The sequence below is a fragment of the Emydura macquarii genome, unplaced genomic scaffold (genome assembly GCF_026122565.2).
Source record: "Emydura macquarii macquarii isolate MOO-44397 ecotype Brisbane River unplaced genomic scaffold, CSIRO-AGI_Emac_v2 contig_670, whole genome shotgun sequence".
Lineage (NCBI taxonomy): Eukaryota > Metazoa > Chordata > Testudines > Chelidae > Emydura > Emydura macquarii.
The window spans coordinates 1,305,260-1,327,796 of NW_027130807.1; the positions used below are offsets into that span (position 1 = coordinate 1,305,260).

A 22,537-nucleotide genomic window follows, 5' to 3' on the forward strand; every position below is an offset into this window, starting at 1 on the left:
TGCTATCTTCTTATACACAGGTTTCCTTTGTTGTGAGTTGGGGGGGGGGGGGGGGAAGGGGGGCGGTCTACATAAGGTGGCTCAGACAAGTCAGCTGGATGGTGTAGGTGTCTTGCTGACAGATGGTAAGCGGGGGGGGGGGGGGGGGGGGGGGAGGGAGGAAGGGCAGATTTCAGAAATCTCTAGAAGAAGGGACATTGTGTGGGAAGAGCAGCACTGCAGGGTACAAGCCTGAGTGACAAGAGGAGGGTTAAGTTGACAGCTGTGGCTGAGAAAGGGAGTGGGGTTAAGATTTTGCCACAGGGACCTTAGGAGACATCCCTGCAGGTATGGAGCCTGGGCTGAGCTGACTTGACAGTTTTGTATCCTAGAGAGACCAGGAGACTGACCCAAGGCAGCTAGTGAGTGAGTGAAGGCAGGCCCCATGACAGATCCCTTAGGGACATCTCAGCTGGAAAGGAGCAGGAAGGGAGGACAAAATTACAGCAAAGCAAAGGCGGAAGAAGGGCTGAAGGAGAGAAGTGAATGATTGCAGAAGAAGCTAGAGCACAGAACAAGAGCCTTAGACTTAGGGTGGATTAAAAAAAAAAAAAAAGGGGGGGGGGGGAGGGTAGTTTAGAGAAGCAAGGCTAAGCCAGTATTGAGTTAGAGACAAAGGCACTTGCACAGAGATAAGGAGGCCCTGTGGAGACCACTGCAAAGGGGGCATGAAGAGATTGTGTAGGTGTCAAGCACAGGTGGCTACCTGAAGAAGATTTTAGAGGGGACTAGAGTCAGGAGGGCTGAATGCCAACTTCAACTAGCTGCTGTGCTAAGTATGGGGGGGGGGGGGGGCTTGTTTGTGGGTGGGGCGGGAACAGACTCTGACACCTGCAAACCAGTTTTGGCCCCTTCCTCTTCGAGAGCTTGGCACGCAGCTGCCATTTTGGCACCATGCCCAGCTAAGTTAGATACCAGAGATCCTCAAGCAGGTTTTGAGCCCAAGACATCCAGGGAGTGGTAGTTAGCTCCCTGGGAAACAGGAGGAAAAAGGTAGGGTGGAATCTTATTGTCCCACCTCAGCAGGGTCTCTAGCTGAGCTTGCCCATTGCAAAGCCCATTTGGGAAGGGGGAGATATTGGAAGTCTACTTTATGCAGGAAAGGGGAGGGCTCTAGGGGACCAACTCTTAGGCAGTGAGATGGAGACAGCTGCTGCTGGCTCCAGTCTCCCTCAGACAAAGTGCACCACAAGCAACTCATGCAATTCACAGGCTTTTATTTTCCACTTTTGTTTGACAGCAAGATGCCATGGAGGCTTTGGGATCTTGTCCTCCAGCCCCTCCTCCTACAACGTAGGGTCACAACAATGAGGAAGGCCACAAGCACCAGTGAGAGCACAGCCAGAAACACAGGAGTCAGGTCCAGTCTGGAGACAAGGTCTGTAGGCGGAAGAAGAGAGGGTGTTAGGGCAATAGCAGGGGTGGGAGAAGGGAAGGTGTGCACAAATGCAGGTAAGATTAGACATCCCTTCCCTAGTGATGCTGTGACTACCCATTAAGAGTGGGTTGGCCTTCACCACATCCATTTGGAGGTTACACCACATCAATGCAGATTACCAGCTACGCATCTGCATTAAGTCACCACCCTCTCTTCTCAGTGAGGTGGGCTTCATTTTGCAGGTTCTAGTCTATGAAGGAAGTTCATGGGGACAGATTCCATCCAATAGAGGGCAGTGCTGACAACAGCCCCAATGCATTGTAGGCAGTCTCCCTGGCTTGCAAGTCACCATCAAGGGGTTATTCATGCCCCATTGGGTTCAGACACCTTGAATGATGGGTTGATTGCCATAATATGACTCTGGAGGAGAACAGATTCTCTCCTCCCTACTATGGTGAGGGACAATCAACAGGAGCTTAGATATGAAGATGATCATTCCTTGCCCAGCTGTGTGTGGGCACTGGAAGGTTTAGCCTACAGGGGGTAGTACCCATGTTAGAGGCAGTATTGGCTTGCAGGTTTCAGGCCACTGTACAGGACACCAGTTTTGCCATTATGGCAAGACAACTCACCTGTATGCCCGTGGACTTGCGCTCTGCGTGGTGCAGGTCTCTCCTGGAAGAGGACAGGTCCATGAGAACTCACTAGATCCTGGGGCTCAGTCCCATTGCTGATATACAGAAATCGGCGGCCTCCTGGAAGATGGAAAGGGGAGAATGAGGGAGCTGTCTCTAGAGACCTCTCAGAGGCTAAGTGGAAGGTGCAGTATTTGAGGAGAGGCAGAGGCCACTGTAGACCCACCTGCCCAGATAAGTGGCTTCTGCCCAGTATGTCCAAAGGGGGTCCTCCTGATCTGGTCATTGGAGGTTTGAGATCAGGTAGAAAGAGGCAATTTTAGCAGTAGCAACACACATTAGCTCTGGGGATCCCAACGGCCCAATACAGCTCCTACATAGCAAGGAGGCAGTTACAGAGTAGGCCATGGCACCATCTAGTCTGGGACTTGCCTCCTAAGGCACAGTGGACCTAGCCAATGTAGGAGATCCATCTGAGTTCACACTGCAATGACTATATAATGGGACTGTTTGTGCTCTAGCTGGCATGCCTCATGAGGTCCTCAAGTATTGGTTTGAATTGGGGGTGGGAGTGGGAGGCTGGGTGTGTTTGGCAACCCACATAGACATCAAACCTTGCCACTGCTACACAGATTAAGCCACTCAGACTTACTTGTAGCAGCCCCTGATGGGCATATGGTCCTGCAGGACTCCAGCTGGGAGGGGTGGCAGGCAGAGGCACTACAGAAGAGGTACACCTGAAATCCACACAAGCAGAAATGGAGTTTGAGTGAGTAACTGGCCAAACCTACAGGGAGCCAGCAGGTAGTAACAATCATGACCAGTCCCCTTGCACATAGGCAGCCCCAAGGGAGGCAATTCGGGCCCCTTCACCTCCAAGGCAACCAACTCCACCTGGCCTGAATGGGATCACTGTTTAGCTGCAGAAGGGTTTTGATCTTCTTTGCTAGATTCTGGTCATTGGAAAGATGCTTCCCAGAACATATTTCAATCCAGCAGAGGGCCCTGGTGCATTACAGGCCAAGGAAGTTCTGTTGGACATTATCCCTATGAGAAGCCAGGTTATGTACACAGCAATGGTACCAGCCTTGCATCTTCAGGTGTAGCAATACCAGGGAGGCTGTTGACGCTGGGTGCTGTTAAGTGGATACTCTCTCTAACGCGAGAAATCCCAAGGAGCATTATCCACTGGCAGCTAGAGCTAGGACATTAAACAGCCAAGATGCAGAGACGCCCAGCTGGTCACTGTTCGTAAACAACCTGGCTCACATGGCGTACAGGGGATGGTGTCCCTAAAGAAAGGGTTCACGAGGATGCTGTGCCCATGTTGCAGAGGGTGTGGGGCGGGTAAGGGCTGTAAGTACCAGAGGCCAGACCCAAGCAAGTTGTCCATTTGGGAGCATCATAGGCCAGTGAGATCAAGGGAACCAATTCCTCCAACTTGATTCCCCTGGGTAGATGTTCTTAAAGTCACTCATCCCTGCACACCACAGCTAGGGCCTCATCTAAAGGCAAGCTTCACAAAGGTGGGGATGTTGTTCTTTACGAAAAGACATGACCATGCAGACACCTCTGCCCGACTGGAAAAGGACCCTTCCCACCCCTGAAGGGCATCAGGCCATCCTTACCGCATCATCAAGCACTATCTGGGAGACAGAGTCCACAAAGGCAAAGGTGGAGAGGACGAAGCGCTGGTGGTGAGTCGGGAAGGGCAGCTCAGATGAGGCTGGGCCCATGGGCACAAGCTGGGTCCTGTAGTTGTCTCCCAGGAATGGGCACCTGAGAGCAAGAGGGACAGTCCAATCATTGCTGACCAAAGCACCATTTCCTCCACTAATAGCAACTAGGACACCAGCATCCCACTCACCCGTCCACCAGGAGGGGCCACTGGGGCTGCTCCAGGGGGTTAGCACTTGGGGTGGCCCAGCACTGGTGCAGAACCAGAACCAGGGACGGGTCTGTTCTCTGCAGGATGCGAACCTCCACGTAGACAGGGTCCCTGAGCACCTTCACCACAGGGTAGTCTCTCTCCGTGAGGTAGGTTCTGTAGCTTAGGTCTGCAGGGGAGAGGGCAGGAGGAGAGCAGAGCTGAGACACCGGTGGCTCTTCAGTGGATGGGATCTCTGACCTGGAGTGAGGGGCCGCCTACCTGTGGCGATGCGCAGTTCGAGCCGGAGGGGTCCTGCCTGGATGACTGGAGCAGGTGTGGGGGGCAAGAAGACCTCGACCTGGACTGGCAGGAAGTCACTGGCATTGTAGATGCAGCGAGCATGGAGGCTGCACAGGAGAGAGCAGGGGGAGGAGACAGATGGAGGCTCAATGAATTTACTTGCAGCAGTGACCTTATTAGCATGAGACAAGCAGGGTCAGGACCAAGGAGTACTTGGATAGGAGCCATCCAAGGGTGCCAGTCCAGTATCCCTTCCAGCAGCTCAGGTACTAAGCAGGAGTGCCTTAGTATGGTCACCTGGCTACAGCCTTGGCAATCTACAAATATCTACTTTATAGCCACGTCTGTGGGTGTGGGTAGCCACTAACCCTTTATTGCAGATCACAGTTGGATGGTCACAGAAGTTGGGACCTCTAACTTCTGGGGCAGCTGACAGCCAGGGGTGTAGCAAACAGCTGATTGGGCTGGCAGGGGCCCAAAAGCTGATGAGGGCTGCTGGCTCCCAAATAGCTGATGTGTAGTGGGGATGCACGTAAATCTAAAAGAGGGAGGACAGATTGTGGGTAGGGTGAAAGTTTATTCTTGTGGCTGTGGATCCACATATTTGTATCCATGCAGGGCTCTACACATGGGGCCTTCTCAGGTGGGACAGAAGCACCTGCTCACTTGTATGCCAGGAATGAAAACAGGGTACTTCTGGTCTGCCTCCCTAAATGAGCCCATTACAGCAGCTGCTCAGTGTTCCTCTTTTACTTCCTGGATCAGATTCTTGTTTCTATATACTGTGAGGAGCAAAGCACCAGCTACCCAAGAAGCAGCAACTGAAGCAAGCTTGTCTTATTGTCTGCAAGGTGTTTGGGAAGCTTTCTGGACAGGAAAGGCTGCAGAAATGGGGAACCATAATCTCACTAGTCAGTGAGACAGCCTGCTCCCTTCTTCCAATATGGGAAGGCAGGAGTTCTCCACTGCCAATCCTTCAAGCGTGGACTTACATGAAGGTGCTGTCCCGGGTGATGGAACCATCTGGCCCAGCTCGGATGTCAATACCTGAGATCAGCTGGTTCTCGTAGATCAGTTTGTCCCCAGTCACCTGGCAGAGATGAGACAGGACTGGTTAGTTCCTTAAAACCCTGAGCAGAGCAACCACTCAGGCTTGCAGGGAACGTGTCCTCACCTGGACTGTGGTGCCACACTGTGTGAGGGGGAAGCGGAAGATCACAAAAGTCTCAGTCATCCTGACTGGGTTACACCCTGCCTGGGCATAGGCTAGCCGGACACTGTCCAGGATGATGGGGTGGTCAGACGTGTCCCTGGAGACCACCAGAATGAAATGACCATCCATGAGGCACTGAACCGTGACTGCAACACAAGGGAGCAAGTTTAAGTACAGAGGACATAGGGCAATAGATCTGGAACATACCGGGGCAGGAGTCCTGATTTATGTAGTGATCATTGTTGAGATGCTTCAGTATTTCATTTTCTTTGTAGGGCTGCAGCTTGTATCTGTCAAGGCTCAGCAGAGCTCAGGAAACAGGTTCTGGGCCGTGCTAACCCAGAACACTAACCCATGGAGCTAGAAAATTGGGCTCACTCTGCTAGCCAGGCAGTAACAGAATTTGTGTTGTGTAGGATCTACAGACACATTGTCTGTTTCTCACCCTCAGATATTGTGGATGACAGGTTGTGGTGGAAGAGAGTGGTCAGGGAGCACTAACATTTGCCGTTTGTTCTGGAGATCCACCTTGAGTAAAGAAGGCCCGAGGAATGAGACCATGGTCTGGGAAGTAACCCAGACTGAATGGGACTGGTGCTCACTGCAGCCCTGAGTAAAGGGGACATGGAAGTAGTTTCCATTGGAGACAGTGGTTCTACAGCAGCAGCTGAATCCCAGCTGAGTTCACCTCCTAGTGTGGGGGTGGCCAAACCTCTGAGAGGGGGAGGATCATCAGGCTTCTCAAGATAGAGATAGCAAAGGGCTACCAGGCCAGGGCACCTACCTGTGTTGCCATAGTAGCAGGGGGCAGTTGAGTCAGTCTCATCATAACAGCAGCCAGCCTGATAACAGGCAGCTCGGCCTGGGGCATCTGCACAGGGGATCTTCCCAGCCACCACGTGGCACTGCTCCCGTGAGAGACGGGCACCTAGAACAGCAGGGTGTGGACTAAGGAGAGCTGGAGATCCTCTGAAGGAATCCCCAAATCCTTTGAGTGAGCCATCAAATATAGCCATCTTTGTGCTCCATTACTGCAGCAGTCCAAGTCACCTGCTACTCCCCCACTGCTTCAAAGAGCCCTCCACGCCGGACCCCCCCCAATCATTCCAGTGCCCTCAGACAGCCATGTGCTCTGAGCCCCATGTCAGGCTGCAAAAGAGACGAGACTTGGCCTGTCCTCTACGTGGCATTAAGCAGGTGCCAGCGACAGAATTTCCCATGTGATTCTACATTCCTTTTCTACTGTCACAGGAGAGAAGAGCCACATTGCTCAACCCACCACAGCCCCTCAGACAGGGCCACTATCAATTCTAGCATAGCACCTGAGAGACGGGGACAATGAACAGTTCTAGTGAAGGCCACCACATAAAAAAACAAAATCACATACATGGTCAATGCAGCCTCCTATTAGAGGCCCACATGCACTCACTCAGAGGTCACATACCTATGTTGTTTGGTGTAGGATAGATGTGGGGCACCGGGCGCGCCAGGCCCGGCTGCGGCTGGGGCACCGGGCGCGCCAGGCCCGGCTGCGGCTGGGGCACCGGGCGCGCCAGGCCCGGCTGCGGCTGGGGCACCGGGCGCGCCAGGCCCGGCTGCGGCTGGGGCACCGGGCGCGCCAAGGGCACGTAGCGCATGGTCTCCTCGGGGGTTAAGTCATGTTCAGTGGGCTTGGGGCAGGTCATGTTCACATCATATGTGGCAGCAACAGCCCCGCCGCTCAGCAGCTCCTCCACACGGACCCTCAGGTGGTTACGGCCATCCTGCAATGGAAAGACAGCTGTTCGTCAGCACCATGGCATAAGAGTGTGTGTGGGTGTGCAGCCTACAGCTGCCCACCCTTCCTCCCCCATCTGCAGAGGCAGCTGTGACCAGCCTACACTGCTGTCATTGCTCAGGTACACCAGGCTTCGGCAGGCCATCCTCCTCACCTTCTTCTGCACGTGGCAGCCATTGTAGCCAGCTGAGAGGATCTCCTCCCCTCGCTCACCAGAGGTGATCCAATGGAGACAAATGGAGCAGTTGGTAACGTGAAATGGTGTTCCAAACTCATCTAAGTAGAGACAGACACATCATGGGGAAGGAGGTGGTAAAAGCATTTGACAAAGCTTAACCAAGGAGACATATTTGGAACAGGGAAAATGTTTTGTCATTGTTCAGTTTAGCTGCACTTTAGCATGGTGGCAAACAGCTCAAAAGGCACAGGACTGCCCTCATTTAGCAAGTCTGCTCTACAGCCCGGAGAGCTGGAACAGCAGGGCCAGGCCATCACACACAAGTGCATGACGACAACAGCAAGGCGATAGCCTACAGAGAACACAAGAGTCCAGTGTCTGGAGCTCAAAGGGCTGGGCTGCACCAGAGCTTGTGATACCCAACCACAGTTATTCCCCCAGCTGTTCTTGGTCCCCTCTGCATTTTTAAGGTCTGTCAGGATGGTGCGAGGAGGTATTTAGCCCTAACAGCTGAATCCAGCTAGGTAACTCCAGTGTTCTCACCCAGGGACAGAAACCAGAGACTCTTACATCAGGGGCCCCGGACTTTCAAGCTTTGAGGGTAACAGCCAGGCCACCAAGAAGCACTGGAGTAAGAACTTTATGAAGGGAAAAAAGGTCTTACTCCAGATCACATAAGTAAGTGTTCCACAGGAGCCCCAGGAAGCCCTTCGGCACATGTAAAAGGAAAGCTAGACAGGAGACTTCTTAGCTTTCTTAAGAAGCAGCCACTTACCCACAACTTTGAAGCGGATGGTGTGGCCCCGGCCAGGAAAGACCAGCAGCTGCATCCCATAGTCTCCACAGTCATACTCATACTGGTGCTGTAGGACAGAGAAGCTGACCCTGCGGAAATCCCCCTGCCCAAGGACTAACCCCAGGGTCCAGAGCAGCACCAAGTCCACAAAATACCTACAGCCCAGCCCCATGGCTGAAGAAACTAAGGAAGAAGCCCTGCCCAGCAACCACTTCCCATAGCTAAGGAAGCCCTGGTACTGGAGCTTTCTAGGGTGAGAGGAGGGAGGGGCAGGGTGTGAACCCAGTGAGCAGAGAGACTGCACCTGGGGAGCTGCCAGCTGCTTCAGAGGGGCCGGGTGAAAAGTGCAAAGCTCAGGGTGAAAGGGAAGCCATTGAACCCCTCCACCTTAAGGCCTCCTCCCGTTGAATCCTCCCATTACACTGCTTTGGGAGCTCTGCTTCAGTGCTCCCAGCTCTCAGGATTTTATGGCATGTCCTGGGGTAACTGATGGTTTATTTCAAGCCCCATGTCCTGGAAACAAGTGACTAGCTGAGAACCTCAGCGTACATTAAAAAGAAAAGTAAGCTTCTTACCCTTATGGTTGCAGAGAAACGCTTGAAAACGGGGCTCAAGCTACAATGCCTCCTGGGTGCCCCAAAAATCAGAAGGCCAAGTTGCCTGGATAACAGCTAGTGGAACAGACACTTGTTCTCAGGGGCATAGGTCTGAGACCCCCCATTAAGGGAATGGATTTCACAGGCATCTAAATAGCTCACCTTGTAGCATATCATAATCTGAGTGGTCTAGTTAGTGTGTGGGCAGACATGATATTGAGTGAGGTCTTGTTCTGTGTGTTTAGGTTTTTGAAAAATTGGAGTGGATACCAAGAACAGCCACAAATGCAATTTGATGGCTGGAAAAAGCACGGGACAGCCAGAGACTTTAGGAGCTCAGTCACTCTAGCATGTCAGAAAGGAGATCAAGAAGTGGCTTGATGGCAGTGCACAAGTAGGTTCCCCAGGAAGAAAATGCTGGCTATTAAAGGACTCTTTAATTGAGTGGGAAAAGGTAGAACCAGAGCCAGTGGTTGGAAGCTGAAGCCAGACAAATCTAAAGTAGACATAAGACACACATTTTTAACAGTGCGGGTGATTAATTACCAGTGGAAGAGGTGGATTTGCTGTCCTTTGATGGCTTCATGTAGAGACTGGCTATGTCTACACTGGAAACGCTGCTAACACATACTACAGCAACAGGAGGGGTTCTTCTGTTGCTGTCGTAAATCTACTGCTCCGAGAGGTGGTAGCTGCATTGCAGGAAGAATTCTTCCAGTGAGCCATGCTGACTGCACTGGGACGTAGGATGGTATAACTATGTCTCTCAGGGGTGTGAATTTTTCAGACCCCCTTAGGGACATAGCTCAGTCTACCTAACTTTCTAGTGTAGACCAGCCCACAGGAGGCCTGGCTGGAAGATGCTTTTCTCAAATACAAGTTACTGTGGTCCATACAGAAATAACTGAGTGACATTCTCTGGTCTGTGCTATGCTGGAGATCAGATTGGATGATCTAATGTTTCCTTCTGCCCTTAAAACCATGAATCAACAAAAAAAACCTCCAAATGTATTTAAAAAAAAAAATCTCATATTAGAGTATACTGCTCTCTGTTGCTTAGAGCCCATTTCACTGCTTAGAGTATCACCAAAAATCATGAGTTAGGTCCCCAAAACTCATGAGCTTGCCTTAAAAATCACGAGATTTTAAAAATAACAAATTTGTAGCTATTTTAAAATGCTTTTCTGGCTTTTGCATCTGCTGAGGTCATGCTTTCAAGCTTCTCTCTCTCTTGCTCTACAACCATTATTATTATTTATTGCACTACTGTAACACCTAAGGGCTCCAGTTGTGCTAGGTGCTGTACAAACATAAAATAAAAAGATGAGGGCTAGAAACTTTTTTTTCCAAAAGGACAGCTGATATAGTCTGGTATATTCACATGACTCCAAGAGCTGGGGCTTTAAGAAAAGCATCAAGTATCAATAACACAATGAGAGTTGGCAACTCTGTTTTCTCTGCTTCTTCCGCTCTTCCCTGTTCTGTTGCAGACCCTGGGAGGAGTTGGGGGAGGGATGCAAAACTCATTCAAAGATGCTTTATCTTTGCGGCAGGCTCCTGAGACTGAGGAATTGAGCACTGCCCTGAGCCTGGTGCTAGCAGCTGCTAGACAAGCCTCCCTTACAGCTCTGCTAGTGCTCTTCACTCTGACCTGCCCCTCTGGGCTTCTGGTCCCACTGCTCTGCACCCCCTTGGCCCAGGATATTGAGCTCTGTCTTGCAATTTTAACTGGCCCTGCTTGGGTCTACACTGGGGTTTGAACTCCATGATCTTCAGAGCAAAAACCAGGAGTGTCGACTATCTGAGCTAAAGGACTAATCCCCTCTAGGTAGCTGCTGTACCACACTCATTAACCTCTCATGTGAACCAGCCACTAGAGAGCAACAGATTCCCCACTCTCCCCTCATGTGGGTGAGATGATCATCTCCATACAGGTGCAGTGCTGGCTACTAGTCACGCTGGTGCTTTGGTCCATCGCTCTAGAATCCTGCAGTGTTAACCCCATAAGGGTTACCAGCTGAGACCTAACATTACATGTCAAAACGTCAGAAAGATCTGTCCTGCTCAGTGCTAGATGAGGGATTTGCGGGCAACACCCAGGAGGCAAAGGAAACGGTGGCGTCGATTCACTAGGAGTCACTCTCTTCTCTCAGTCAGTGGTAAAACAGTGCTATGGCCTGGCATTGCCAGGTGCCTTTGTGCCAATGAGGTGTGGAACGGAGGCCCGAGATTGTTATTGACCCTTTAACTCTTGGAAAATAAGATAAAGAAGGCTAACCCTGGTGGCTGGGGCATAATCCACGGTAGGAGTGAAACTGGCCAAAAACAGGAACTGAAGGGCCACGGTGGAGAGGCCTCTTATCAGGCCTTGAAGACACCCTAACCTTGCCCTGTGTGGAGTTCCACACACCGGGAAGGCCTCAGCCTGAGCTCTGTGAAACCTGAGGATGGAAAGCAAGGATGACCGCCTCTTGTGTTTCTCTCAGCTGGTGTTTTTCCTGGGCTCCCTCTGTCTGTTTCTCAGGACATTGCTAGCCCTCAGTACAAGCCTCTCTCCCTCTGTCAGCAGGAGAAACATTTTGTTCTGTCATTTTTCTACCAGCCTGAGCACTTTTCCCCTCCAAAAGTTTCATCCTCTCATTCAGCTCACTCCTGGCTAGTCTCTCTACCCCTGATCCAAAGCCCAGTGAAGTCAATGGAAGGATTCCCAGGGACTTTGGAGGAGGCCTTTTCTGTCAGGGGAAAATCATCAGCACTCGCTTTAGCATCTGGAAGAAATCCCAGGAAAACCCATTTTATACATACTCATAATTTGCCTTTCAATGTGCTATCGAGGCCTCCCTTGCTTCTTCATCCTGCCTCCAGAAAACCATGGCCCTCCCCAGTTATATTTAAAGGGTTTAACAGGCAGCAATAAAGAAATCCAGAATTTATCCCCTTGTGTTTGAAACTTGTTCTTCTGATCTTTGTGGCTGTATGCTAATTCAGTTAGCTATGCCTTACCTCTCAGCCCTGCAGTCCTGGAAGGCACACTGGCTCCTCCACCAAGTCGCTGCCTTATTGTAAATCACCCACTCTTGATTCCCCCAGCTTTGCACTATTGAAATAAAGCAGTGGGTTGTTGGAGGAAACAGCTTATTGCCACTGTTCTGTACTGGCACAGATCAGTGCTGGCAATTCTGATGTAAAACCTGTAGCTTGCACCGCCCCATGCTTTGGATTGTTTTAAGTTCCTGGTGCCATAAGGCAATTGCATTCATCTTACTTCTGGGCCAAGAGGATACCAAGTCTTTCATGTGCAAGATGTGACAATGCAATCAGCATAGACACAGCCACTGCAGGCACCTAGCTGGTGGGAAGAAAGTCACAGACACCCTTCCAGTTCCATACACTTTGTATCTCCAGTGGTATGTAATTCCTTAAAGGTGGCTGTCTGCTGCCATAGTTTTGCTTTCAGTTTTGCTACTCTCTCTTCTGTCATAGAGCCATACATGTTAAGGCCAGAAGGGACCATCACAGTTGTCTAGTCCAGTGTTTCCCAGCAGGTGTGCCATGGAATTTTTTGAAAAACTACTTGAAGAGTTCTGAACTAGCTCATGAATATTGCTGAGTTCATTTGAAGACCATATGGTGGTGTGCCTCCAAATTAAAGCTAGCAAGGTGGACCATGGCAGAGAAAAGTTTGGGAACCACTGATATAGTCTGACCTTGTGCACGTCCTAGATCCTCACCCACCCACTCCTGTAACAGATCCTTAACCTCTGGCTGAATGACTGAAGTTCTCAAATCATGATTTAAAGACTTCAAGTTACAGAGAATCCACCCTTTACACTAATTTAAACCTGCAAGTGACCTGTGCCCCATGCCGCTGAAGAAGGCGAACCCTCCCCCTCCCCCAGAGTTTTTGCCAATCTGACATGGGAGAAATTCCTTCCCAAGCTCAACTGTAGTGAACAGTTAGACCCTGAACATACAGGCAAGAACCACCAGCCAGACACTTGGCTCTTTTCAACTTATCACGCTCACTCTTGAAGCCAGTTAGATTTTTTTTTTTTTTGACTTGGAGGGAAGGCTCTTCTAGAACTTCACAGCTTTGAGGTTAGAAACCTTTGTCTAAACTTGATGGGCAGTATATATTCAGTTGTTCTTGTGTCTACATTGGCGCTTAATGGACAGGAGTTCAAGTTTTCTCTCTGATGTATTGAGAGAGAGTAGTCCTAGCCCCCCTCAAACCAAGCTCTTTGACTCTCTTCTCCTAAGGCAGCTTTCCATTCCTCAGCTCATTGTACTAACCCTTCTCTGCAGCTGTTCCAGTCTGCATTCATATTAAGATCAGGAGACCAGAATTGCACACAGTATTCCAGAGGAGGTCTCACCTGTGCCTTGTATAATGGTACTAACCCCCCTATCTCTACAGGAAATACCTCAGCTGAGCATCTTAGGATTGCATTAGCCTTTTTACACCCCATCCATAAAAGGGTAACAAAAGTCTGACCCCTACTGCAGACCTTTTACAATCCAAGACTGACTTTGCAACTCTGCATTTTGGGATGCAGAAGTACAAGCTTCAGCTCCTGCACCCAGTCAGGCACAGCATGGCCACAAACCTGCCTCTCCCAGAGCCTATGAGTGCCCTTGCTTCTAGATGTGTATGGGCACATGTGCCTTTCTGCCTTTTCCATGAAGAGCCTCTGCAGACTGGAAACAAAGCCTCCAACACCTTGACATTTAGTGAAATAGTTCTTGGCCAGTCCTCAGCACGTGCTTAACTTTGTGCACCCGAGACATCTCAGTGAGATCATTAACTCGTGCAAGTTAAGTGTTAGCAGGATCAGGTCCCAACAGTAGGCTGCCCTGGAAGATGGCGGCAGTAGAGGAGTTAGAACACAGTTTAGTCACCTGACTGACATTCCCTGTGGATTCTAGGGTAGGCGGAGGGGGTTGACATGGTAGGAGCGGAAGATTTTAAGCTGTTGAAAGGTGACTCAGGAGAGGAGTTGGAGGCTGTAGTTTTCCCCAACTAAGAAAAGACACCACTGCAAATGGAGAAGGCTAGATTTCAGTGTGGACTTATCACAATCAGATGTGAGTGTGCACACTGTGTAGAGCTCGCTTTGGCCTAGCCACCTCAGAACAGGAGCACAAGCCCCTCCCCAAACACTACCTCAAGTCCCAGATAGCCATGGAAGCATGGACTGGTCCAGACTCATTTGAATTAGCTAGAGCAAAAGGTAGCTCATTTATATGTGTGCATTACAACTACTTTGGCTGGGCTATGTTAATGGGGTAGTGTCTAGGAGGCAGACTACACAAGTTTTGGGGAGAGCCCAGTTGTGAGGCAGGATGCTTCAGGTCTTGAAGCATCTGGTTTTGATTCTAACTAGTGCCTGAACCCCCTAAAAAAAGGGATCAAGTTTCCAGTTACCAGCCTCAGGTTAGTCCTTCAGCTCACATTGACCTCATGTTAGCTAAGCAAGCACCCATAGTTCCGGCTCTGTGCCCAGATGAGTTAGAATCCAGCTACTCACAGGAAAGCTCTCAATTAGGGAACTGAGGTAAGTGGTTTCCTGGGAGGGGAGGGGAGGGAGAGAGACTATGGAGGGGAAAAAAAAGCCACAAGAGAAAGCCATCCAAATTTACCTTTTCTAGTGCTAGCTTTCACTTCTTCCGGCCCTTTATGCTGCATCCTAGTCTAGGGTCTGTCCCTGCAGAGATGTCTGCTCTGCTGCTGAATTGGGAAAGCTAAAAGACCAGTAGGAGACCATTGCCTCAGCAATTGCTGTTCCCCCTCTCCCGCAGATACAAACCACCTCGAGACATTAGTACAATCCAGAGATTTTATTTTTTCCTTCTTGTTTTACAGTGATCTGCTATGGAAGATTTGGGACCTTGTCATCCAACTGCTTCTCCTACAGAAGAGGGTCACAGTGATGAGGGAGACCACAGCTGCCACTGAGAGCAGGGCCAGAAATACCAGGGTCAGGTCCAGTCTGGAGACAGGCTCTGTGGGAGGAGAAAAGGTTAAGACCATCCTGATTTTTTTGTAGGGTCACGTGCAGAGATGACTTCTAGACTTCCCTGCCTCCTCAGTGCTCCCCCCACCCATTAAATGATGGATAGGCCTTCACCACAAAGATACTCGAGTTGCCAACTAGCTTCACAGATTGGCAATCAGCACTGCCACCTAGTGCGTTATAAGCCAAGGAGGCTCAGGGGCATCTCAGTCAAGGTGTTATAATGCCCCCTAGGTTCTCTTGTTTGAATGTTGGGTTATTTGTCCACCCATGGGAAGCACTGGCTGACCTCATATTCAGAGTATTAGCTTAGATAGTCATGGAGTGAGGAATATCCTCATCTGCATGTAGCCCCATGAACATTTAGTCTAGTGGGTGCTAGTCTAAACAGCATTAACTTGCATCTTGCACATTAGCTTGGAATACAGCCAGTTGTCCTAACAAGGGCTCAGACAACTCACCCTTGTTCTCAGACGCTTCTTCTCTCCATGGCTCAGGGCTCTCCTGGAAGATCACAGGACCGTGAGAACTCACCAGGTCCTGGGGCTCTGTCCCATTGTTGAGATCCAGGAACCGGCGGCCTCCTGGGAGATGGAAGCAGAGTTAGGGAGCTGTCTGTCCAGGGCCCCTCTGGTAGCGTAGGGGCATCATGTGATGAGGCAGAGCTCTTGCAGCCCTCCTGACAGGTATTTGAGGTCTCCATGAATTGTTTATTTGAAATGTGGGAGACAATGGGACAAACCACCATTGCACCAGGAGTAGTGGACACTAGGCTTTGCCTCTGGAAAGCTCAGTGGAGCATTGCTTCCTACATAGGGCAGTTGTAGGAGATTAGGCCATTTTACCTTTTTGTGTTGCCCATTATTCCCTAGCTAGCGCTGCAGTGCATGGCAGAGGGACATAAGAAGCTGGGGCTGAACTCATTGCAGTGAGTATATAGTGGGGACAGGCAGAGCTCTGTACACCATGAGGTCCCCTGCTATTTGGGCTGGGAGCTAGTAGAAAATCCACATGGATGTCAGACGATTGGTCTACAGTGGGAGCCACTCAGACTTACTTGCAGCAGCCCCTGATGGGCAAGTGGTCCTGCAGAGCGCCTGCCGGGAGGGGTAGCAGGCAGATGCGCTACAGTAAATGTACACCTGAAATCCACACGAGAGAATTAAGTTAGCGAGGGATTGGCCTGTGCTGCTAGGAGCCAGGAAGTCAATCCACAGCTACCAGTTCTGTTGCACATGTGCAGCACCTCAGAGCAGAGGCAATTTGCAGGTCAGTACTTGACTAAGATAGGAACTCCTGCCCGTGCTCTGACCTTCCCCCTCCCCCCCCCTTTAAATGCAGGCTCTCACCAGTCCATCAAGCACTATCTGGGAGGCAGAGTCCACAAAGACAAAGGTGGAGAGGACGAAGCGCTGGTGGTGAGTCGGAAAGGGCAGCTCAGATGAGGCTGGGCCCATGGGCACAAGCTGGGTCCTGTAGTTGTCTCCCAGGAATGGGCACCTGAGAGCAAGAGGGACAGTCCAATCATTGCTGACCAAAGCACCATTTCCTCCACTAATAGCCACTAGGACAGCAGCATCCCACTCACCCATCCACCAGGAGGGGCCACTGGGGCTGCTCCAGGGGGTTAGCACTTGGGGTGGCCCAGCACTGGTGCAGAACCAGAACCAGGGATGGGTCTGTTCTCTGCAGGATGCGAACCTCCACGTAGACAGGGTCCCTGAGCACCTTCACCACAGGGTAGTCTCTCTCCGTGAGGTAGGTTCTGTAGCTCAGGTCTGCAGGGGAGAGGGCAGGAGGAGAGCAGAGCTGAGACACCTGTGGCTCTTCAGTGGATGGGATCTCTGACCTGGAGTGAGGGGCCACCTACCTGTGGCGATGCGCAGTTCGAGCCGGAGGGGTCCTGCCTGGATGACTGGAGCAGGTGTGGGGGGCAAGAAGACCTCGACCTGGACTGGCAGGAAGTCACTGGCATTGTAGATGCAGCGAGCATGGAGGCTGCACAGGAGAGAGCAGGGGGAGGAGACAGATGGAGGCTCAATGAATTTACTTGCAGCAGTGACCTTATTAGCACGAGACAAGCAGGGTCAGGACCAAGGAGTACTTGGATGGGAGCCATCCAAAGGAGCTGGTCCAGTAACCCTTCCAGCAACTCAGATGTTCTTCCCTGCAGCTCAGGTATAAGCAGGAGTGCCTTAGTATGGTCACCTGGCTACAGCTTTGGCAATCTGCTTTATAGCCACATCTGTGGGTGTGGGTAGCCGCTAACCCTTTCTTGCAGATCACAGTTGGATGGTCACAGAAGTTGGGACCTCTAACTTCTGGGGCAGCTGACAGCCAGGGGTGTAGCAAACAGCTGATTGGGCTGGCAGGGTCTCAAAAGCTGATGAGGGCTACCAGCTCCCAAATAGCTGATGTGGAGTGGGGATGCACGTAAATCTAAAAGAGGGAGGACAGATTGTGGGTAGGGTGAAAGTTTATTCTTGCAGCTGTGGATCCACATATTTGTATCAATGCAGGGCTCTACACATTGGGCCTTCTCAGGTGGGACAGAAGCACCTGCTCACTTGTATGCCAGGAATGAAAACAGGGTACTTCTGGTCTGCCTCCCTAAATGAGCCCATTACAGCAGCTGCTCAGTGTTCCTCTTACTTCCTGGATCAGATTCTTGTTTCTATATACTGTGAGGAGCAATGCACCAGCTACCCAAGCAGCAGCAACTGAAGCAAGCTTGTCTTATTGTCTGCAAGGTGTTTGGGAAACTTTCTGGACAGGAAAGGCTGCAGAAATGGGGAACCATAATCTCACTAGTCAGAGAGACAGCCTGCTCCCTTCTTCCAATATGGGAAGGCAGGAGTTCTCCACTGCTAGTCCTTCAAGCGTGGACTTACATGAAGGTGCTGTCCCGGGTGATGGAACCATCTGGCCCAGCTCGGATGTCAATACCTGAGATCAGCTGGTTCTCGTAGATCAGTTTGTCCCCAGTCACCTGGCAGAGATGAGACAGGACTGGTTAGTTCCTTAAAACCCTGAGCAGAGCAACCACCCTGGCTTGCAGGGAATGTGTCCTCACCTGGACTGTGGTGCCACACTGTGTGAGGGGGAAGCGGAAGATCACAAAAGTCTCAGTCATCCTGACTGGGTTACACCCTGCCTGGGCATAGGCAAGCCGGACACTGTCCAAGATGATGGGGTGGTCAGACGTGTCCCTGGAGACCACCAGAATGAAATGACCATCCATGAGGCACTGAACCGTGACTGCAACACAAGGGAGCAAGTTTAAGTACAGAGGACATAGGGCAATAGATCTGGAACATGACGGGGCAGGAGTCCTGATTTATGTAGTGATCATTGTTGAGATGCTTCAGTATTTCATTTTCTTTGTAGGGCTGCAGCTTGTATCCGTCAAGGCTCAGCAGAGCTCAGGAAACAGGTTCTGGGCCATGCTAACCCAGAACGCTAACCCATGGAGCTAGAAAACTGGGCTCACTCTGCTAGCCAGGCAGCAGCAGAATTTGTGTTGTGTAGGATCTACAGACACATTGTCTGTGTCTCACCCTCAGATATTGTGGATGCCAGATTGTGGTGGAAGAGAGCAGTCAGAGAGCACTAACATTTGCTGTTTGTTCTGGAGATCTGCCTTGATTAAAGAAGGCCCAAGGAATGAGACCATGGTCTGGGAAGTAACCCAGACTGAATGGGACTGGTGCTCACTGCAGCCCTGAGTAAAGGGGACATGGAAGTAGTTTCCATTGGAGACAGCGGTTCTACAGCAGCAGCTGAAACACAGCTGAGTTCACCTCCTAGTGTGGGGGTGGCCAAACCCCTGAGAGGGGGAGGATCACCAGGCTTCTCAAGATAGGGATAGCAAAGGGCCACTAGGCCAGGGCACCTACCTGTGTTGCCATAGTAGCAGGGGGCAGTTGAGTCAGTCTCATCATAACAGCAGCCAGCCTGATAACAGGCAGCTCGGCCTGGGGCATCTGCACAGGGGATCTTCCCAGCCACCACGTGGCACTGCTCCCGTGAGAGACGGGCACCTAGAACAGCAGGGTGTGGACTAAGGAGAGCTGGAGATCCTCTGAAGGAATCCCCAAATCCTTTGAGTGAGCCATCAAATATAGCCATCTTTGTGCTCCATTACTGCAGCAGTCCAAGTCACCTGCTGCTCCCCCACTGCTTCAAAGAGCCCTCCATGCCGGACCCCACCCCCCAATCATTCCAGTGCCCTCAGACAGCCATGTGCTCTGAGCCCCATGTCAGGCTGCAAAAGAGACGAGACGTGGCCTGTCCTCTACATGGCATTAAGCAGGTGCCAGCGACAGAATTTCCCATGTGATTCTACATTCCTTTTCTACTGTCACAGGAGAGAAGAGCCACATTGCTCAACCCACCACGGCCCTTCAGACAGGGCCACTATCAGTTCTAGCATAGCATCTGAGAGACGGGGACAACGAACAGTTTAGTGAAGGCCACCACATAAAAAAACAAAGATCACATACATGGTCAATGCAGCCTCCTATTAGAGGCCCACATGCACTCACTCAGAGGTCACATACCTATGTTGTTTGGTGTAGGATAGATGTGGGGCACCGGGCGCGCCAGGCCCGGCTGCGGCTGGGGCACCGGGCGCGCCAGGCCCGGCTGCGGCTGGGGCACCGGGCGCGCCAGGCCCGGCTGCGGCTGGGGCACCGGGCGCGCCAGGCCCGGCTGCGGCTGGGGCACCGGGCGCGCCAGGCCCGGCTGCGGCTGGGGCACGTAGCGCATGGTCTCCTCGGGGGTTAAGTCATGTTCAGTGGCCTTGGGGCAAGTCATGTTCACATCGTAGACGGCAGCGACGGCCTGGCCACTCAGCTCCTCCACACGGACCCTCAGGTGGTTACGGCCATCCTGCAATGAGATCAGAACCATGGTAAGACTGTGGTGTAATGACATGTCTGTGGCTACTCAGCCTAGGCAAGGGTCGCCAATTTTGGTTGGCCATATCCCTGGTGCTTTCATCACATAATGGTCTTTAATTAAAGATCAAATTCCCAGAGACTCTAGGGCAATCGGGGAGGGTTGGCAACCCTAGCACAGGCTGCTGTGGCAGTGGGTAGGGCAGAATCGACAGCTATTCCATCAGCTTGGGTACACGAACAGGCTCTTCAAGAATAGGACAGTCATGTGTCCTACATAGGAGGCCAAGAACTATTCCAGGTTGATGCACCGGGACTTACAGGCGGGTGTTCAAAGCAGCAGCAGAATCTCTCGTGCCAATCCACTCACCTTCCTGAGCACGTGGCAGCCACTGTAGCCAGCAGAGAAGATCACCTCCCTTTCCTGGCCAGCTGTGATCCAGTGGAGGCAGATGGAGCAGTTTGTGACTTCAAAGGGAGTCCCGAACTCATCTGTGGAGAGATTTGTACTCAGACAACTTTCACCCACAGGCAAGGGTAAGTGAAGGCACTCTAGTTCAGAGACATAGGAAAGCTGCAGGGTATGAAGCAGGGACTCTGGCTTGTTCCATCCATGGAATCTCTGGGTAACCACCAGTCCCCAGGCTCAAATAAGTCTTTATTTGCCCAATCTCAGCTAAATCCATCAAGAGTGGAAGGGCCCTGAATCTTGGTAGTGCAACAGCTGCTTAACAGGGGTGCAGGGCACAAGCAATATTAGCAGTTATCGCACAGACTAGCAGGTGGGAATCCCAGACATTTCAGAGGGCCAGGAAGGTCTTCCTTTACTGGGAGGCATCCTTCCACTCATTCTTTTAGAGCACTTGCCTAGTCAGGCCCTGGTCTTGTCTTACAGTCAGAAGAAGCACTAATGAAGGCAGCCAGATAACATCAACTGGTGCCCCAGATCAGAACCACCATGAACTGGAGGATTCATAGGGTGCGAGGATAGCAACTCAGTGAGAAATATTAGATCCATGACTAACAGTCAGTCCACACACCAGGACATAGGAGGCAGACAAGGTGACCTGATAGCAAGTAAGAAAAAAAGTCAGGATTTGGAGGGAGGGAGGTAATAGGAACCTTTATAGGACAAAGCCCTGAATATCAGGACTGTCCCTATCCTGATTTTTTATATCCCGTCACCCTTGAGATAAGAAATATCAATAGCCTCTCTCAGAAACCCTCCAACATGTTTGTTTAAAAGAGAACCAGAATATGGATGGGGGTGTCCTTGGGTGTTTAACAACAAGCCAGGCAGCCACTTACCCACAACTTTGAAGCGGATGGTGTGGCCCTGGCTAGGAAAAACCAGCAGCTGCATCCCATAGTCTCCACAGTCATACTCATAGCGGTGCTGCAGGATGGAGAAGCTGACCCTGCGGAAATCCCCCTGCCCAAGGGCTGTCCCCAGGGACCAGAACAGCACTAAGCCCACAAAATACCTACAGCCCAGCCCCATGGCTGAAGGTGCTAAAGAAGAAGGCCTGCCCAGTAGCCACTTCTCATACCTAAGGAAGCCCTGGGACTGGGGCTTTATAGGGTGAGCAGAGGGGTGGGGTGGGATGTGAACCAGGTGAGGAGAGAGGCTGCACCTGGGGAGCTGCCTAGTGCCATTGAGGGGCTGGGTAAAAAGTGCAAAACTCAGGGTGAAAGGGAAACATCACCATTGAACCCCTCCACCAAAAAAAAAAAAAAAAAACCCAAAAACCCTGCACAGTGAATCCTACTGTTACTCTTCCTTTTGGATTGTCCCCACACTGTTCCCCTCTCCCACCCTGTCTTTTCTCCCACTCCCTGCCTGTGACTGTCACTCACCCCCTTTTCTCTCCCTCACACTGGGGGGAGTGGCAGTGGCAGGGAAGGGGAACTCGTTCCAAGACTTACTCTCTGTGCAGTGGGTGAGGAGGAGCTAGAAGACACTGCTACTGAGGGCATCGGAGTCCTGCCCTGAGCCTGGCCTACTGCCCACCTCTGCCAGTCCTCATCTCTCCTGACCTGTGCCTCCCCTTGTATCACCACAACAGCCATTCCTGGCCTGTGACCAATATTGCAGTCTGTACAGGAATGGTGCAACACACCAGACCCAGCTCAGTACAGTGAGTTGCGGGAGCAGCCTGGTCTGGGTGGACCCAGGGCTGTGGGTTGTTACGGTCTGAATTTGAATGGGGCTCTGGCACAGAGTTTCTGTGCCCTTGGGCAAGTCACTTGACTATTATTGATATTATTTGTATTACAGCAGCACCCAGAGGCTCTAACTGAGATCAAGGCCCCATTATGCTGGGTGCTGTACATATGTGTAGTAAGAAGCAGTTCCTGCCCCCAGTGACATTATGGTTGAAGGGCCAGATTCTCCAGCGCATTCTCATGTTGAGTAGCACCTTCCTCCATCAGCACTCAGGCTGATTTCAATGACTGTTCCCAGAGCAAGTTATTGCTCAGCATAAGTAAGGGGGGGAGCTGCTCTGCAAATGGGTTTTTTTTTCCCCTGTAGAAAATTTTGACTATTTGGTGAAAAGTCAAAAACCTCAAAATTTTCAGACTAAAACTGAAAAATAGGTTGGCTGAAAAACAAACGTTTTCAACTGCACATTTTGATCGGGAAATGCTACCATGGTATCTTGTGGGAGCTATAGTGCAGGTGCCTCATGGGCTGTGCTCTCAGGTAGGACTACATCGCCCATGATACGCCACAAGATTTCTCGCCGGCTGAGGTACTGAATTGTACCGTGGGAGATTGGGACCCGGAGACCTACTAATGCCAATTGGCAGAGAGGTGCAAAGGCTTACAAGGATTCCCTGGG

The 22,537-nt window shown here is 51.2% G+C and overlaps 2 protein-coding genes across 2 annotated transcripts; both read right to left on the reverse strand.

Moving 5' to 3' along the window:
• Positions 1–1,239: 1,239 nt before the first annotated feature.
• LOC137148622 (zona pellucida sperm-binding protein 1-like) lies at positions 1,240–8,397 on the reverse strand. The gene is made up of 12 exons (XM_067541532.1): positions 8,166–8,397; positions 7,367–7,488; positions 6,880–7,198; positions 6,220–6,363; positions 5,397–5,581; positions 5,215–5,312; positions 4,202–4,329; positions 3,920–4,109; positions 3,681–3,831; positions 2,705–2,789; positions 2,050–2,172; positions 1,240–1,419 (listed from the first exon to the last, which is right to left on the reverse strand). The coding sequence occupies exons 1-12, from the start codon at positions 8,356–8,358 to the stop codon at positions 1,256–1,258; spliced, it is 1,902 nt and encodes a 633-aa protein (XP_067397633.1). The 5' UTR covers positions 8,359–8,397; the 3' UTR covers positions 1,240–1,255.
• A 6,208-nt stretch (positions 8,398–14,605) lies between these two features.
• Positions 14,606–21,210, reverse strand: LOC137148623 (zona pellucida sperm-binding protein 1-like). Its single transcript, XM_067541533.1, has 12 exons — positions 21,003–21,210; positions 20,065–20,186; positions 19,356–19,686; positions 18,693–18,836; positions 17,870–18,054; positions 17,688–17,785; positions 16,667–16,794; positions 16,385–16,574; positions 16,146–16,296; positions 15,854–15,938; positions 15,258–15,380; positions 14,606–14,785 (listed from the first exon to the last, which is right to left on the reverse strand). The coding sequence occupies exons 1-12, from the start codon at positions 21,193–21,195 to the stop codon at positions 14,640–14,642; spliced, it is 1,896 nt and encodes a 631-aa protein (XP_067397634.1). The 5' UTR covers positions 21,196–21,210; the 3' UTR covers positions 14,606–14,639.
• Between the last annotated feature and the right edge of the window lie 1,327 nt (positions 21,211–22,537).

Excerpts from the sequence above, each read along its gene's own strand:
- LOC137148622 (XM_067541532.1), bottom strand. The coding sequence starts at position 8,358 with ATGGGGCTGGGCTGTAGGTATTTTGTGGACTTGGTGCTGCTCTGGACC. Across the intron at positions 5,313-5,396 it reads AGTGTGGCACCACAGTCCAG|GTGACTGGGGACAAACTGAT; the intron begins GTGAGGACACGT and ends CATCTCTGCCAG. Across the intron at positions 2,173-2,704 it reads CCCATCAGGGGCTGCTACAA|GAGGCCGCCGATTTCTGTAT; the intron begins GTAAGTCTGAGT and ends TCCATCTTCCAG.
- LOC137148623 (XM_067541533.1), bottom strand. The coding sequence starts at position 21,195 with ATGGGGCTGGGCTGTAGGTATTTTGTGGGCTTAGTGCTGTTCTGGTCC. Across the intron at positions 16,795-17,687 it reads ACCCGGGACAGCACCTTCAT|CCTCCATGCTCGCTGCATCT; the intron begins GTAAGTCCACGC and ends TCTCCTGTGCAG. Across the intron at positions 16,575-16,666 it reads CGAACTGCGCATCGCCACAG|ACCTGAGCTACAGAACCTAC; the intron begins GTAGGTGGCCCC and ends TCTCCCCTGCAG.